The 17601-nt window shown below is 36.9% G+C and overlaps 1 protein-coding gene across 4 annotated transcripts in view; it reads left to right on the top strand.

Annotated features, from left to right (window-relative positions):
* Positions 1–17601, top strand: part of LOC143253248 (mediator of RNA polymerase II transcription subunit 13-like) — a 111847-nt gene that overhangs the window by 92611 nt on the left and 1635 nt on the right. For all 4 annotated transcript variants that reach the window (XM_076506794.1, XM_076506795.1, XM_076506793.1 and 1 more), the window contains exons 22-26: positions 8440–8669; positions 8923–9343; positions 10291–10542; positions 10861–11025; positions 12496–12614. In XM_076506794.1, the coding sequence (XP_076362909.1) occupies positions 8440–8669; positions 8923–9343; positions 10291–10542; positions 10861–11025; positions 12496–12614 (1187 nt within the window). The remainder of the gene's footprint in view (positions 1–8439; positions 8670–8922; positions 9344–10290; positions 10543–10860; positions 11026–12495; positions 12615–17601) is intronic.

Below are 17601 nucleotides of genomic sequence, written 5' to 3'. Positions count from 1 at the left end.
TGGGCTAGGGTCAAACAAGTACCAGTGTTGGATATTCTCAACAGGTGTTGGGGGACATTGTATCTGATGCTGGTGTTTGGATATAGTGCTCACAAAACCTTGGCATTGCTGCAGTGTCCTTGTTTGACATTGTAGTGCATCCCTCGTAGGGCTCCATGGTGGGCAAGGCACCAAAATTTTCCTTTTTTTATTATGGATACTCCAATTAAAAATCTTAATAAAATAGTGAGGAAACAGTCCATACGTAAACGACCACGTCTTGAAGATTCTGAGCAGCAATTCTCACCATCTGTACCACCTGTTATACCTCATTTTCTTATATTGCATTCACTTTCAGACAAACCTTTAGGGCAAATGTCTCCATTTTTCATTCAGAAGGGACTAGAGGGACTTGCCGGATCTCCAAAGTCAGTAAAAAAGCTTCAATCTGGTAACATATTGGTGAAAACATTCACATATCACAGTGAACTCCTCTTGCATTCAAAGGGGATATACCTATTGAGGTTACACCTCATGCCACTTTGAATTCGTCATGAGGAGTAATAGTTGAGAGGGATTTGAAGAACATCCCAGAGTCGGAGATTCACATTGATTTCTCTACCCAAGGAGTTTCTGCAGTGAGGCGTATATCCACTCGCAAGAATGGAATTATGATGCCGACTAATGTCTTCATTCTCAGTCCACCTGCCACCATCAAGGCATGTTATCTAATTGCATAGTATAGCCATACATTCCAAACCCTCTCCAATATTTCCAGTTTCAGGGAATTGTCAGAGATTCTCATTGGTTTTTCTACCCAAGGAGTTTCTGCAGTGAGGCATATATCCACTCGCAAGAATGGAATTATGGTGCTGACTAATGTCCTTATTCTCACATTTAAGTCACCACGTCCACCTGCCACCATCAAGGCAGGTTATCTAATTGCATAGCACAGCCATACATTCCAAACCCTCTCCAATGTTTCCAGTTTCACTCAAAGGTGTCATGTCATGGTTCCTTGATGTGTGCTCATTGTGGAGGCAAGGACCATGATGCCTACGAATGTGAAATGGACTCTCATTGCATCAGTTGCAATGGCTCTCACTTGTCCTACTTTCATTCTTGCCCTAAATGGCTGGAAGAAAAAGAGGTGCAATGTTTGAAAACATTTCACAACATTACTTATCCTTAGGCTTGCAAGTTGCTGTCCACCACTTCATTTCAGACATATGCTGCTGAACTCCATCCCACTACTACAGTGAGAGTGCAGATGGATCTTTCTGTGCCTCCAAAAGAATCGTTTTCAAAACAAATAAAAAGTCTTTTGACCTCCATGTTTTAAAAGGTTGATGAATCAACTTCAACACCCATCTCTGTCCCTTCCATACATTCCAACAAATCCTTCCTTTGGATTTGGGTACAGGCATTTCCTTGGACACATCTTCTTCTCCCACCCCAAGATTTAAAACGATCATTTGTTCAGATCCTCAGTCACTGGAATCCTCTTCCAACAACAAAGACCTGCCCAAACGACCTAAGGCAGGATCCATGGAGGTCGATAGACCTCCCTCAAATAAAGACAGTGATGAAAAAAGACGTGGGCGTAAACAGAAGGGTTCTCCACCCACATCACTTACATGTAAATAAATATGGCTACCTTGATGCAATGGAACTGTCAAGGTTTACATTATAATCTGCTTCCTACCATTCTGTTTGTCTTTTCTTACAGGAAACATTTCTGAAACCTGCCAGTACAGTCACTTTTCGGCAGTTTTCTTTGTACAGAAATGACAGGTTTTGTGATGGACGAGTGCATGGATGGGTGGCATTGTTGGTTGATCAGCATGTGCCTACCCTCTCTTTGCCACTCAACACACCCTTGGAGGCCGTAGCCATTCATATTTCCTTGGGTCGTACCATTACTATTTGTTCTCTCTACCTGTCACCTGGAGAGACCTATGATCACTCGAACCTTGATGCTCTCATTGAACAGTTGTTGTCTCCCTTTTTAATCCTGGGGGACTTTAATGGACCTTATCCCCTCTGAGGAAGTGCTAATGTTGATAGGATAGGCTGCTCAATAGCGTATGCTCTCTGATCACAACCTTTTTCTTTTCAATACTGTTCCTTGTACTTATTTCTATGTACCTAATCAGTTCTTTACTGCTACTGATCTCTCAATTGGCTCCCCTTCACTATTCTCCCATTTTTCTTTTGAGGGTTGACAATAATCCACGAGGAAGGGATCATTTTTCTATAATTTTGAGAGAGATTAGCTGTGGTCAATGTCACCCAACCCGTGTGCCCCGATGGAAGCTCTTTCACTGCTCTTATAGAACTTTATCCTGCCATTGTCTGTCAGCCATCAATAGACAACTGTGTGGCAGCAGTAACTGACTGTATTATACAGGCTACTGCTCAGTGTATTCCTAAAACCTCGACGCATTTTCCATAATATCTTCGTCCATGGTGGAATCCTGCCTGGCACATGGAACGGAAGGCCCAGAAATGGGCCTGGGATACTTTTCGTAGGTATCGAACACTCTCGCACCACAACGCTTTCCTGCAGACCCATGCACATGCTTGGTGGGTAAGCCGTCAAAGCCAGAAGAAATTTTGGATTAAGTTCACAACCAGCATATCTTCTACCACCAGTTCCAAAGTCATATGGGACAAGATTCAAAAGGTCAGCAGGCAGTATCATTCCATCCCCCTCTCGATCTTGCTCTCTGATGGCAAGGAAATAGCTGATACCTGGAGCATCACTGATACTCTGGGTGAAAGCTTTTGCCAGGTATCTAGTACTTCTGCTTCTTCCTCCACCTTCTTAGCCATCAAGACTCAAGCAGAGCAAACACCTCTGTTCTTTCAAGCTGAATGTCTCTATGCCTATAATCGTCCCTTTTTACTGGTTGTACTTAAATTGGCCCTTCATCGGTCTGGCAGTACATTGGTTGGGCCTGATGATGTACACTACAAAATGCAGCGCCATCTATCTCCTGCATCTCTTTCTATTATTCTGCTTGTTTTTAACTGAATCTGGCAGGAAAATGTTTTTCCTGATGTCTGGCAGTCAACTTGGAGTGAGCAACGCGACACAAAGCTTTTCCAAATAAAATCCTATATTGGACTTTGGCCATCTAGCTTCTGTAAGGTACGGAAGGAGGAAGTTGTTCTAACTAGACTTCACATTAGTAACAGTTTTTTAACTCATCATTTTCTTTTATCTGGAACTGTTGCACCAGTGTGTAGTTTGTGTAACACTCAAATCACATTTTACTTTCTTGCCATTGTTAAGACTCTCAACGACAGCACTATTTTAAACATGTTCTGTCCCAAAGTTTGTCCGTAACATTAGACAGTGTTATTCGTGACAGTGACACTGTCTATCTTGATAATGTTTTTAGTTTTTTTAATGGCCATTTATCTTTTTAATATCATTTGTGTGTTTGATATTTATTCATTACACCTTTTTAAGAGTCTCAATCTCTCTAGTTTGATTTGAAATTGGAAAATGGCCAGAACATTAAATAACTCGACACCAGGACTGGAAAGGCCAACTTCAGGTGACTGACGGTGGTTCCTGTACTTACCTGTCAGTTTTCCTGGCAGGTTATGATCATTACCATTATGCTAGAGAAAGTCCTTTACAACTTCTCTTACTCTACTTTCTCTCTTAACATTGTAGACTAGGTGTCAACATTGGTTTTATGCTTTTTCTGTTTTTCAATGATGTTTTGTTTTACCTTCATTTCCTTTTATTTATTTTACTACATTTAATTTATTTTTACCTTTTTACCGGACGTTTGGTGCAGATAGCCTAGCTGCTTTATGCCATAAAACACTAAATCAACCAACCAACCAATCTTCGGTGGGCCATACTTTTTCAGAATAGACGATCTGTCATTGCTCCTTTTGGCCTTCGTATCTAGACGCAGTTGGATGAATTGGGTCTGTCTTAGAATAACACTGCTGTATCCACTGGTCAGCCCATCCAACCATGGCTTGTTACTGTCCCCCAATGTGACCTATCTTTAAGTCACCTGAGAAAAGCAGACACTCCAGATTAGAAATACTGTCTATAATTTGCTGAACATCTTTTGAACCATCCTTCAATACCTATTTATTTAGATGGTTCAAAATTAGGTGACTGTGTGAGCTCAGCCATGGTTTATTATGGTTCACTGGTTGCACACAGAATCCCCCTCTACAGCTTCTGTGTTTGCTGCTGAACTGTTAGTCATCTCTCTTGCCCTATTTATACAGACTCGCTTAGTTCTCTACTGGCCCTGGAATCGCTTCATGTTAGTTCACACCCTGTTCTTGCTGATATTCAAAACCAGCTAGCCAAATTACCTTTAACATCTACTTCTCTCCAGTTTTTTAGGATACTGGCCCATGTTTGTATTCGTAGGAACAAGCTTGCCAACGCCGCAGTAAAATCTGTCTGCACTGGCATTATCACTGTTGTGCCTGTTCCATACATGGACTATGTTCCTGTATTCAAGGCACACCTTTGTGCCAGTTGGCAGTCGACTTGGAATGAGCAATGTAAGAACAAGCTTTTCCAAATAAAACCTTAGGGTTTAGGGGCTTTACTTTCCTTTTTATAGTAATTCTCATTGTTTAGAACCTGCTCTGTAGTGAGTTGACCGAGTATTCTTTAACTTTTAAAACTTGCACTGTTCAGCCATTCTGATGAGTTTAATATGTTCCATGCACCTGTTAAGATGGGGTGTTTTACAAGATCTCTTGAGGGTTATACTCTCAATGAAATTGTTTCATAAATATGCCTGTAAAGCATAAGAGGGTAACTGGTCATCCTTACCATATTTTGTATTGAATAAAAAGATGTGGTTAACTTTTCAAAATAGGGTTTCATGGTCACCTATTGCATTGTCTCTGATGTTGACATTCCTCTGAACTCCACCACCCTTCTAGTGGGGTTTAGGAGTCTTTACCATTTTCTAATTCCATGCTGTTGGAGTGGTGGACCACAAAGGCATTCTCCTGAATGGTTTAATGACATAAAATATCAATAAAATTTAGTGCATAGTAGGGTGATGGTGTTCTGCTGATCTAGATGAAATGATATACTCCTCTATAAAACACGTGTAAACAAGAGAGTGAAACATCAAAATGCAGTTTACCCCTTTGATTGGGATCCCTTATTCTACCTCCCATGTTCATCTACCTTAGAAACCATCCTCTGTTTGTGATCTTTCTCCATCCACCCTCACAAATTGGGTTCAGCTTTTGATTTGATTGGCTTACTCCTCTATTTCAGCATCTTTCCTTACTTAGACTTAGTATGACTTAGAATAGAACTAATCAATATAAATCTTCCCACATGTATTGTGAATGCCTATTTTCCTCCCACAATCACACGCCATCTGTGTTGTGGATCGTGGTAAAGACACTAGGGATTGTTCTGGTTTTTTCTGATATATCTTATTCAGAAGATGTTATTGTACCTGGGTTTGGTTCTGGACAGTTTCAGTGTTGAGGAAATTAATTTCTCTTTGGTATGCATCTTTTTGATTCTGGATGTTGTGGACTCCTGGGCTGATATGTCATCTTGTGTTCTTAACACATAACCTGTTTTGGAGTTAGGAGGGTTTTAGATCCTCTTTAGTCTTTTGCCCTCGAGGTGAAGATGTTATGATTTTCAACCTAACCCTGTGTAGATGTTAGTTCACAGTGGCATGGGTTTTGAATTTAGATGACTTTCTGAGTATGGTCTGTCATGCCCTAGCCACTTGATGCCTGGGGACATTTCCTCCCTCACATATGAATTGGATGTGCTCTGTTTCTTATGTACGACACTTTTCTCAGATGGGTGAAGAATATACCTGATTTTCCACATAAGATCTTTAAATCTGACTCTGGTCTCAAGGTGTGTCCTTTGGATTCTCTTTAAGGATGCTTCTTTCTTCCCTCACACCAGTTCATTCACCTGTTCATTGTGGGACTCTAGCTAATCATGTACGCAGAGGTAATGTACTTCATTGGAAGTTATAATTTCTTTATAATGAAAATGTATTTCTAACAATACTTACGTCTTCTCACACTTCCTCATCATTGAAAATTAGTGCTTTGGTTTTCTGCCAAAACTTAGTGATAAACTGGTAGAATTGAATAGAGGGAATCACATGTAACAAGAACATATGACACTCTCACTGGTAGAGGGTTATCTCACAATGATTTGCATGAGAAACACATTTGAATGAGTTATTTTCAAAGGAGGGGAAGTGTTAAAAACACTTTTGCATATAGAGGGTAGCTCTGAACTAGAATAGCTAATTATGTGAGGAAGGTAAGTGCATATTGGAAATACACTTTCATTATAGGAAAATTATAACTTTAAGCTCCTTTTATTTTCATGTATAGTTAATTTCAAATGTTTTATTTTCCCTTCTTATCCTTTAAAACTTATTATTCATCTCAACACAAGTCAACAGTACCCCTAAAGCTTATTACAGTTTTTTGGAAAACATGCAACTCTTCAGAAATTTTTATTTATTGCATAATATTGTAAACTTTGAGAATGGATGCAAAGTATGATGTAGATTTAAAAAATGTTTGAATCTTTTAAATATGCATTTTAAAGTGTAACTAATATGTAATTAACTAAAATATAATAGTAACACCTAAACACAATTTAAACTGTATCTCTAACTGTAACATGTTTAAGTAAGAAACATTTATGAGTGCTGTAATCAATCAAGCAGCAAACAGTACTATAACCAATTGTATGTACTCTGTGAAAAAAGACTTGGTACCAATTTGAAATAACAGTTTTTAGTTCATACTGTAAAATTAACTCTGTAATTATTGTATACACCCTTGTGCATAACATGGAAGGGATAAAGCTCAATCTAATATGCTGAAAGTGGACATGGCATCTGTTAGGGGTTGAAAAAAATTACTACTTGTTTTAACCATATTTATTCAGAGTACTTTGAAAGGAAAGAATCAAAAGGTTATGTAAACATCGTAGTGGTTAGATGTACCTCTACTCTATTACCATTGTACAACTGTAGATAAAGAGCCAAAGTAAATATTTTTTGTAGCTTATTGGTCACATGGTTTTAAGTAGTGTTTTAAAGGTTTATTTTGTAATAAAGGACTTAAAACTTGGAAAAAATACAACCTTGAATCATCACAAACATTATGATATTAAGTTCACTCACATACATTGATGTTAAAGAATTATAATTAAATTTTGAATGTAATGTAGTACCTTGGGCAGAAAGGCATTTAGAGGGACTTCAGTTGTGAAAAGGTTAACAGCTAATTTCCAAATCTGTCGTTATGCATGTTTGTTGCATTGGAAACTATTTTGAAATTAGGCCAATACTCAGTGGTTGTAAATGAATCATGATCATGTTTCAGTTAATTATATTATTATTCTAATTTAAAACAACAAAATCCAGAAATAGGAAAAAATTGATAGCCTTTGTTTTAATATACAATCTTTTATTGGTTTGTTTTGCATAATTGCTCTCTTCTACCTCTGTAAGTCCTAATTCTCTGGTCCTGTAGACTTGCAAAAGTCCTGGAATTTCAAATAATGGAAAGTGTACAAACTCTGCATGTAATGCTGTAACAGTAATTGTTAGGTAGCAGTAACCTAAATGAAAGTAAACTATTCTAATATGATAGATTATTGAGTGGAGGTTCTCACCCAGAAATATAATGTTATGTGGTTTTGACTCAAGAAATTTTGTTGAATGTAGTTTGAATACACCTTCATGTTCATTTAAAAACTAATATTTACTTTCTACTTAAGGCTTAAAAATATTTCTAATAAAAAAAGAATAATTAAATGTTTAATATAGAAACATGACTTCTATATTAATTGTTTGTTTTTTATAGTAAGTGAAAACACAGTTCCCCTCATAACTGAATAATTCTCAGATTGGTTTACCCTACCATATATTCATGGTATAAATGAATAACTTATCAGAATTTTTTACTTTGGCTGATGTTTGTGGGTTTTTTTAAACCAAACTTCCCTCATGCAAATTCCAAAAAATTGTTACATTTGTAGATATCCTTCAGAATATTCTAGTTTTATTAACTAAGTCAGTAAGAAAAACTGTGAAAACATTTTGTCACTTTCTTAGGAAGGATGATGCATTGCTAATTTATGTCCATCTTCTAACTAAACAGAAATGCAGGCTAACATTCCCTTGCCTAGGTATATATACTTTTTTTTCAGTGTCAAGGAACAAACCAGTTTGTAGTTTTGAAATACTTGTGCTTACCACAGGAAGTTAAACATTTGATTAAGATTTCTGGTGTCAGTATAAATATTGAATTTTTTCTTATATTTCTAACTCATGTGTTTCATAATTATTTATAAAATAATATTTTTTCCAGCTGTTAATTTTTATCTAAGTTATGAATAATTTGCAATCAATATTGAATTGTATATACATTTTTTGGATTATTCAGGAGAAAAATTCAGGACCTTATAGACTATACAGCCCTCCCTTCATTTTGGCACCCATGAAAGACAAGCAGACAGAGTTGGGTGAAATGTTTGGTGATCGCCAGGAGAAATCAAACATTTTGTTCTGTACTTATTGTTTAGTAGAAGACCAGAGATGGCTGGTAGCTTCCTGCACCAATGATAAGGGGGAACTTCTTGAAACTTGTAGTATAAATGTTGAAATTCCTAACAGGTGAGGAGCTTTCATGATTTGTTTTATAAAATAGAAGTAATTGTGATGTTGATGATATTACTCTGCTGCACTAATTCATTGGGAGCTGGAAAGTTACACCTATATTTTCAGTGTGTGAAATTAAAGTGTATTAAATTTTATCAAAATATAAGTTGTTTTTTTCTTTCTAGTTAGGACATGAAACTTAAATACTAGCAGATTATGACTGGAATATCTTATAATGCATGGAATATTTTTTCCCTTTAATCAACAGAACAAGAAGAAAAAAAGCATCTTCCCGAGGGATGGGTCTCCACAAACTTCTTAACTTCCTTCTTGGTGTGATGTCTTCCACAGTCCAGCCATGGAGGCTGGTGGTTGGTCGATTGGGTCGCCTAGGTCATGGTGAACTAAAAGACTGGGCAGCTCTCTTGAGTCGACGATCTTTGTTGCAGTACAGCCGGCACCTGTGGGAACTGTGTCGGCAGTGTGCTGTCTTGGGACCTTCTGACACACCCTGTATCCTCTCAGCATGTCTTGTTTCCTTAGAGCCTGACTCAGCACTTCGTATCATGCCTGGAGAATTCACTCCTGATGACCATTTTAGTAGTAGCTGCCATTCTTGTGATCTTAGTACACCAGAAGATGCCAGTTGCACTCACATATTGGTTTTCCCAACCTCAGCTACTGCCCAGGTACATTTTAGCTTAATCACACAGTATTATAAATTATTTCCTAATGGTAATTGAAAGGTCTGGATGATAATGTGTAAATTTTATATCTGCAAACAGCTTTAAAAAATTAACAAATGTTATAGAAAATAAATTGAATTAGGTCATAAAGCAATAAATTTAAACTTTAAAATAATTATGGTATCAGCAGTAAAAGACTCAAAATAGAATTTCATGTGCTGCCAGTTACTTCATCATTGAATTGGCCTTAAAATCCAAGGAATGTTTCAATAGTACCTTAATTGGTAAGAAACATTTTCAGTTATAGTTAAGCATGAAAAAATCTTACTGGCATATAAAATACAGATCCATAGGTTCTGAAATTAGTCAGTATTACTTGGTTTAGAAAGGAAATTTTCTTTATAATTTATCTTTTCATATAAAAAACAACAAAAAATGGTTTTGAATCTAAATGAAATTAACAGATTTTTTGTGGTTTATTTTAGTTATGGTCTGTTGTTTAGAAATATAAGAAATTATATATGAATGTAATATAAGCATGACTAGTATGTTCAGCCTTTTAGTTTGGGAGTGTTATTTAAAGCATTTAGAAAGTGTGATTGGCTTGTATAGTTTGGTTCAAATATTTCCTCAGCATCTATAGACAAGTTAATGTTAACATTATCAATTTGTAGTTTTACCAGTTACACTTCTAGTTGGTTAATGACTAAGTTTCTTTTAATTATGAAAAATAAAATTTAAGTATTGTTTTATTGTGTGCATGATTTATGACTTAGGCAGAAGAACTTCATTTATTGAGAAAATCATTATTTTAATAAAAAAATTATTTATGCTTGCCTATTTCAATAATTACTTCAGGAGAAGACTTATTGAAATTAAAGTATCTTAAGACCTTTTCTAAATTCAAAGACCATGGTATGATAATTTAATACAATATTTTCTGTCTCTAGTCCACACAAGCAGCATTTCATCAAGAGCATATTGAGCCACTGGGCACAACGTTTGGAGATGATGACATCTTTCAAGCTTTAAATGATGATGATATAAATGTTGGTCCAGATATTAATGACCTTTTTAGATGGACAGAGAGTCCAACACAAAGTCCAGTTGGTTCTCCACGCCGAGATTCTGTTTCTCAACTAGGAAGTCCCAGTGGTGTAGGTGGTAGGCATTCACCTTTTCCACACAGTGGAGTTACTAGGGTATGTGACTACAAGATTTGATTTCATTTTACTCTAGATATATTAAAATTTAAGGTAAGAAACCTTAGTTTGTGTATGTATTTGTATTAACTTTATGCATAAATAATATAAACAAGTTATATAACACATTATAATACATAAGTACATTTTGTAAAGAAGAATCACTAAAAATTGTTTTTGTGTGTAAAGCTTAAAACAAAGGAAATATAAAATTCTTTGTATTTGCTGAGCACTATAACTGTGCAGAATTCGTTTTATAAATGTTATATTTTTCTTACTAGTGTTTCTGTTTATTTCTGTTGTTAATATTTTACTTAGAGTTCTGGTGGCTTGGGAGTTGATGCCCAAGAGGAACCACTTCAACTATTACAGCAGCCATTAGCCTTAGGATATTATGTGTCCACTGCCCAGACTGGACCTTTACCCAGTTGGTTCTGGTCACCTTGTCCTCATCTCAAAGATTCATGTCCTGTCTTCCTTAAGGTTGGTGGAAAAAAAAAATTTATATATGTGATTTATGAAACTGTATGGTTTAAGTTAATGTCAGTGTGGGTAATGAAGCTAATCTTAGCCATATGTCAGTGTGAGTGTGGGTAATTAAGCTGATCTTATCAATATGTTAGTGTCATTATGTGTTATATAGGCTTTCATAAATTTAGTATTAGTGGAATCTTTTGTATGCGTACACCTTAAAAAGTAGTGTTTGTTTGTTTTTTTAATTTCGCACATAGCTACTCGAGGGCTATCTGTGCTAGTCGTCTCTAATGTAGCAGTGTAAGACTAGAGGGAAGGCAGCTAGTCATCACCACCCACCACCAACACTTGGGCTACTCTTTTACCAACGAATAGTGGGATTGACCGTCACAGTATAATGCCCCTACGGCTGAAAGGGCAAGCATGTTTGGTGCGACGGGGATGCGAACCCGCGACCCTCAGATTACGAGTCGCATGCCTTAATGCGCTTGGCCATGCCGGGCCTAAAAAGTAGTGAAGATTGTTTTTAATAACTTCTAAGTGCTCGCACTCAATTGTAGTCCCGTATTTGCATAGTACTGTATACCTTGTTATTACGAAGATCTTTCAGTGTTTACACTTGGATGCTAGTTCAGTGTTTCTGAAATGTATTTAACAAGTAAAAAAAGTTTCATATTTGTATACAACCTATGAATGAAGACAGTTTATTTTTTGCCCCACAGTTGTTTAAGGTAGAATTAAAATTCTCTTAGCAAAAACAATTTTATGTTCAATCAGAATGTGATAACTAAAACACTTATAGAGTATATTTTTTTAGTTCTAAGATATTGCTTCAATTACCAACCCTTATTTGCAGTTACACATAATGAATTCCTCCTACATCCTGCTGTTTTCTGAAAGTAAAGTACTGTTATGGAGATGGTAGTCAGTAACATATTGTTTGATGAACTATAATTTATTTTGTTGGAAAATCCAGCAGCGAGACTGAAACATGCATCTTGTTTTTGGACAAAGAAAATTTAGACAAGCTACACATCACTTTTACAATTTTATTTTTGTCCTTTTCTCAGAGCAACTTTTAATATGTCTGTCTTTTAGAAACAGGCCATCATTTTTTGTAATCTCATGTAAATATATTACAACAGTGAACTTTCTTCAGGTAACAAAGATCATAAGTCTGTTGTGATAATTATATTTTTTTTCTCTGTAGTTTTATTTTTCAAATTTATCTACCATTGTTTCAATTTTGTATTTAATAAGTAATTGTATATGCTTTGAGAAAGGGCTGGTCTAGAGTTAAAGTGGTTGGTGTTGATGTACTACTAGAAGCTTTCAAGATTCTCATCAGTAAGATGCTTCATTCCAGTGTAAAATTCAAAAGATGTTAACTTTTGGTATCTTATACTAATATGAGTGTGTAGCAGTAAACTGAGTTTGGTTTGTAGTATTAAGTTATTAACAGCTTTAGTTTTCTTACAGTCAGCCCTGTTAATCCATTCTCCAACAGTGCAACAGAGTTCTGAGGATCTACTCCACTCCAATCCTCACATACGAAACTGTCATCCACTCGACTCAAATCTTACCACTGATGTACTCAGGTACAAAACTTCTTTACAATAAGAGCATTGTCTTTTATGTGTATTTGTTGTTGATGAAATATAATAAATGTATGACTAAAACACAAAATGTGGTAGTAATAGTTAATACTCTTATTTAAATGAGGTTGATAGTAAGCTAGACAAATAAACTTTGACTCTTTCTTATATTAATCCCTTGGTGTGGATTCCTGTACATGGTGAGGGGACCTCCCAGGGAAGGTTCTGTTTTTCAGTTTACCTCCACTGGGATCTAAACATCCACCCACGTGTTTGCTGTGTGTGGCGACCTGTGAAGAGGAAGAAAGGATCCTGGTGGTTGAGGGTCCAAACCTAACACACCACTTTGGCCTTTAATTCCTCAAGATGAGTGGCCTTAGGATGGCTCCCCTTGGGTCAGTTGCCTAGTCCACTTGGGCTAGGGTCAACCAAGTACCAGTATTGGATGTTCTCAACAGATGTTGTAGACATTATATCTGATGCTGGTGTTTGGGTATAGTGCTCACAAAACCCTGGCATTGCTGCAGTGTCCTTGTTTGACCTTGTAGATTGTACCCTCATAGGGCTCCATGGTGGGTGGGGTCAGTGGGCACCGAAATTTCCTTTTTTATTATGGACCCTCCAAATAAAAACTTAAATAAAATAATGAAAAAACCACGTCTTGAAGATCCTGAGCAGCAATATGCAACATCTGTAACACCTGTTGTACCTCATTTTCTTATACTACATTCTCTTCAGACAAACCTTTAGGGCAGATATCTCCCTTTTTCTTTCAAAAGGGACTAGAGGGACTTACTGGCTCTCCAAAGTTGGTAAAGAAGCTTTGCTCTGGTGATATATTGGTGGAAACATCCACATCTCAACACAGTGAACTTCTATTGCATTCAAAGGTGATTTGGGGGTATACCTATTGAGGTTACACCTCATGCTACTTTGAATTCGTCAGGAGGAGTTATTATTGAGAGAGATTTGTAGAACATCCCTGAATCAGAAATTCTTGCTGGTTTCTCCACACAAGGAGTTTCTGCAGTGAGGCATATCTCCACTCGCAAAGATGGAATTACGATGCTGACCAATATCCTCATTCTGACATTTACATCACCACGTCCACCTGCCACCATAAAGGCAGGTTATCTTACTTGCAGGTATAGCCATACATTCCAAACCCTCTCCAATGTTTCCAGTGTCAGCAGTTTGGTCACTCAAAGATGTCATGTTATGGTTCCTTGCAAACCTGTGCACATGGTCGGTGGGTAAGACATCAAAGCCAGAAGGAATCTTGGATTAAGTTCACAACCAGCATATCTTCTACCTCCAGTTGCAAAGTCATATGGGACAAGATTCAAAAGGTCCGTAGCAATATAATTTTGTCCCCCTCAATCTTATTCTCTTATGGCCAGGAAATAGTTGATACCCAGAGCATTTCTAAGTGAATGCTTTTGCTGGGTATCTAACACTTCTGTTTCTTCCTCCACCTTCTTAGCCATCAAGACTAGGGCAGAGCAATCACCTCCTTCCTTTTGAGCTGATTGTCTCTATGACTATAATCGTCCATTTACATTGGTGGAACTCAAACTTGCTATTCATCAGTCTGGTAGTTCATCAGTTGGACCTGATGATATACACTGTGAAATGCTTTGCCATCTATTCTGCTTTTCTTGCTGCCGTCCAAATGTTTTCACGAGCTGTCTCTGTAAGACCTTAGAGAGGATGGTTAATGCTCATCTTGTTTGGTTTCTCGAATCAAACAACCTCCTCTCACCCACCCAGTGTGGGTTCCAACAACAGTGCTCCACCATTGATCACCTGATTTGACTTGAAACATCAATCAGAGAAGCCTTCTCAAATGACATCTTGTACCAATATTCTTTGACATTGAGAAAGCTTATGATACAACATGGAGGTATGGCATTTTGCGAGACCTTCATATATATGGGTTATGTGGTCATTTGCCCATTTTTATTAAAAGTTTTTTAACGAAGGGGAGATTCCAAGTTCTTGTGGGTTCGACACTTTCCCGTTCTTTTTTACAGGAACTTGGAGTCCCACAGGCTTGTGTTTTGAGTGTCACATTTTTCAGTATGAAGATTAATGCCATCACTGAAGTGGATCACGGCAACAAGTTTAACTTCTCTCTCTCTCAAACCGTTTCCATGCACTTTTGCCATCAACGGGGTATTCACCCTGATCCTGAACTCCGTATCAGCAAAGTTGTACTGCCTGTGGTCCCTGAGACAAAGTTCTTGGGGCTTATCTTTAACCATAAGCTGACCTTTATACCACACATCAAACAGCTATGGGTCAAATGTGCAAGAGCACTGAACATCCTCCAGGTCCTCTTTTCCACCACTTGGGGAGCAGATTGATGTTCTATGCAAAAGATATATTGTGCCCTTATTCAATTGAAACTTGACTATGGATCACTGGTCTATGGCTCTGCCAGAACCTCAGCCTTAAAGATGCTGGACCCCATTCATTGTCATGGACTTCTGCTCTGCACTGGGGCTTTCCGAGTTCAGAGCTTATACATAGTCATGTGAACCTTCTCTGCACTTCTACCGTTTCCAACTGTCTTTACTATATGCTTTGAAACTTCATTCCTTACCAAAGCATCCCACCTGCGGTTGCATTTTCCTTCCTCAATGGGTCATACTTTTTCAGAACAGACAATCTGCCATTTCTCCTTTTGGCCTTCGCATCCAGGTGCAATTGGGTGAATTGGGTCTGTCCTTGGATAATATTGCAGAATCCACTGGTCAGCCCATCCCACCACGGCTTCTTACATTCCCCAAATGTGACCTGTTTTTAAGTCATGTGAGAAAAGTAGACACTCCTTGATTGGAAATACTGTCTGTTATTTACTGAACATCTTTCAAACCATCCTTCCATTCCTATGTATACAGATTATACAAAATCAGATAACTGTGTGGGCTCTGCCATGGTTTGTTGTTTGGTGGTTGTGCACATAATCCCTTCTACAGCTTTTGTGTTCACTGCTGACTGTACACCATTTCTCTTGCCCTGGATCACATAGAAACTAAGCAGTACGCAAACTACACTATTTATACTGACTTGCTTAGTTCTCTTTAACATCTTTTTCTATCCTGTTTTTCTGAATACTGTGCGATGTTGGTATTCATGGGAACGAGCTCGCCAACACTGCAGCTAGATCTATCTGCTCTGGCACTATCACCGCTGTGGCTGTTCTATACGTGGACTATGGTCCTGTATTCAACGCTCAGCTCCATGCCAGCTGGCAGTTAACTTGGAATGAGCAACGTGAAAACAAGCTTTTTTTAAATAAAACCCTATATTGAACTTTAGATGTCTTGTTTCCATTAGGATTTGAAAGAGAAGGTTGTTCTAACTAGACTATGCATTGGTCACAGTTTTTTAACTCATCATTTTCTTTTCTCTGGAACTGATTCACTAGTGTGTAGTTTGTGTAACACTCAGGTCACAGTAAGCCATATTTTACTTTCTTGCTGTCGTTGAGAGTTGTAATGATGACACCTTTTTAAACATGTTCTATCCTAAGGTTTGTACATAATGTTAGACAGTGTTATTGGTGATGGTGACACTCTCCACCTTGGTAATGTTTTGTTTTTTAAAGGCCATTAATATTTTTAATGCCATTTAAGTTGTTTTATTTACACATTAGACCTTTTTTAATGTAATTACCTTTTAAGAATCACAGATTTGAAACCAGGACTGGAAAGGCCAACTTCAGGTGACTAACGCTGTTGTTTGAATTAACTGTTAGTCATCCTGGTGAGTTATTAATAAAATTTTGCTACAAGTCTTTAAAAACTTTTATTACTTTACTTTTCAAAAATGGCCATAACGTCAAATAACTTAGAACTAGGACCAGAAAGGCCAACTTCAAGTGACTGATTTTGGTACTTACCTGTTAGTCTTCCTGGTGAGTTAGGATAATTACAGTTATGCTACAGGATGTTTGGCACAGATAGTCTAGCTGCTTTGTGCCATAAAACACCAAATCAACCAACCAATCTTATATTAAACACGCTGTGTCACTGAACTACAGTTATAGATAAACCTAATCTAAAGCATTGTTTGACAGAATGATGTGCATTTCCTGACCAGTTGTTACCAGACCTGAATGTACCTAGACTTGACCTTGCCTCATCTTTGTCTTCCCTATCAGTTGAATGGATAGAGCAATTGTTGTATTTGATTTCAGTCTGCTGCTTTTAACCCTTTAAATGTGAGCAGACGAGATTATCATTCTCTCAACTACATAAGGACATTTATGCAACAAAAATACTGTAATTCTGTGCTTTTTGTGTTTCTCACAAAATCCTATAAGATTTTGTTAAAGTTTAGAAGTATCATGTACAGAAAGAATGGCATTATCCTAATTATATCTTTCTAATAAAAATGTTATTCACCTGCAATAGCTGTTTGCACTCAGACTGTTGAAATAGCTTGAATGAAAGGTGATTTTCATTTTAATAGTTTTCTTAATTGTATAGTTCTCATATTTACTCAACCTCTAGAACCTCCTAAATGAATATCGTTTTTTTTAAAGGTATATTCTGTTTTTAATTTTTCTACCATATCACTAACTATAGCTATTATCATCAGCATACTGCTGTGAAATGATAAAAGTTAGGAAGTAAAAGAAATATTTTGAAGCATGTCTATATTGTAGATGTTGTTTTACTTATATTCTTTTGTCTTTTCCTTTTTGCATATAGTTAATTCTTGTTGTTTATCTCTTATTATTGATCTTGACACAAGTCGATGGTGCCCTAGAGGTATATTACAGTGTGTCTGGCAGACGTTCAACCCTTGGTCACGTGACTGCACATATAAAGTTTAAGTAGTTTTTAAACGTTTATTTTTAAATAAAAGGCTTAAGATTTAGATAACGTAAAACTTCAAATTATATGTTTAAATATAACAATAACTGTCTCAGAAGAATTAAAAAACTTTAATCTTATTTTTGATTTTAAACCTTACCACC

This window comes from Tachypleus tridentatus, chromosome 6 (assembly GCF_004210375.1).
Source record: "Tachypleus tridentatus isolate NWPU-2018 chromosome 6, ASM421037v1, whole genome shotgun sequence".
Lineage (NCBI taxonomy): Eukaryota > Metazoa > Arthropoda > Merostomata > Xiphosura > Limulidae > Tachypleus > Tachypleus tridentatus.
The sequence above is the reverse complement of the archived record's forward strand: the minus strand, read 5'-3'. Positions and strand labels throughout refer to the sequence as shown.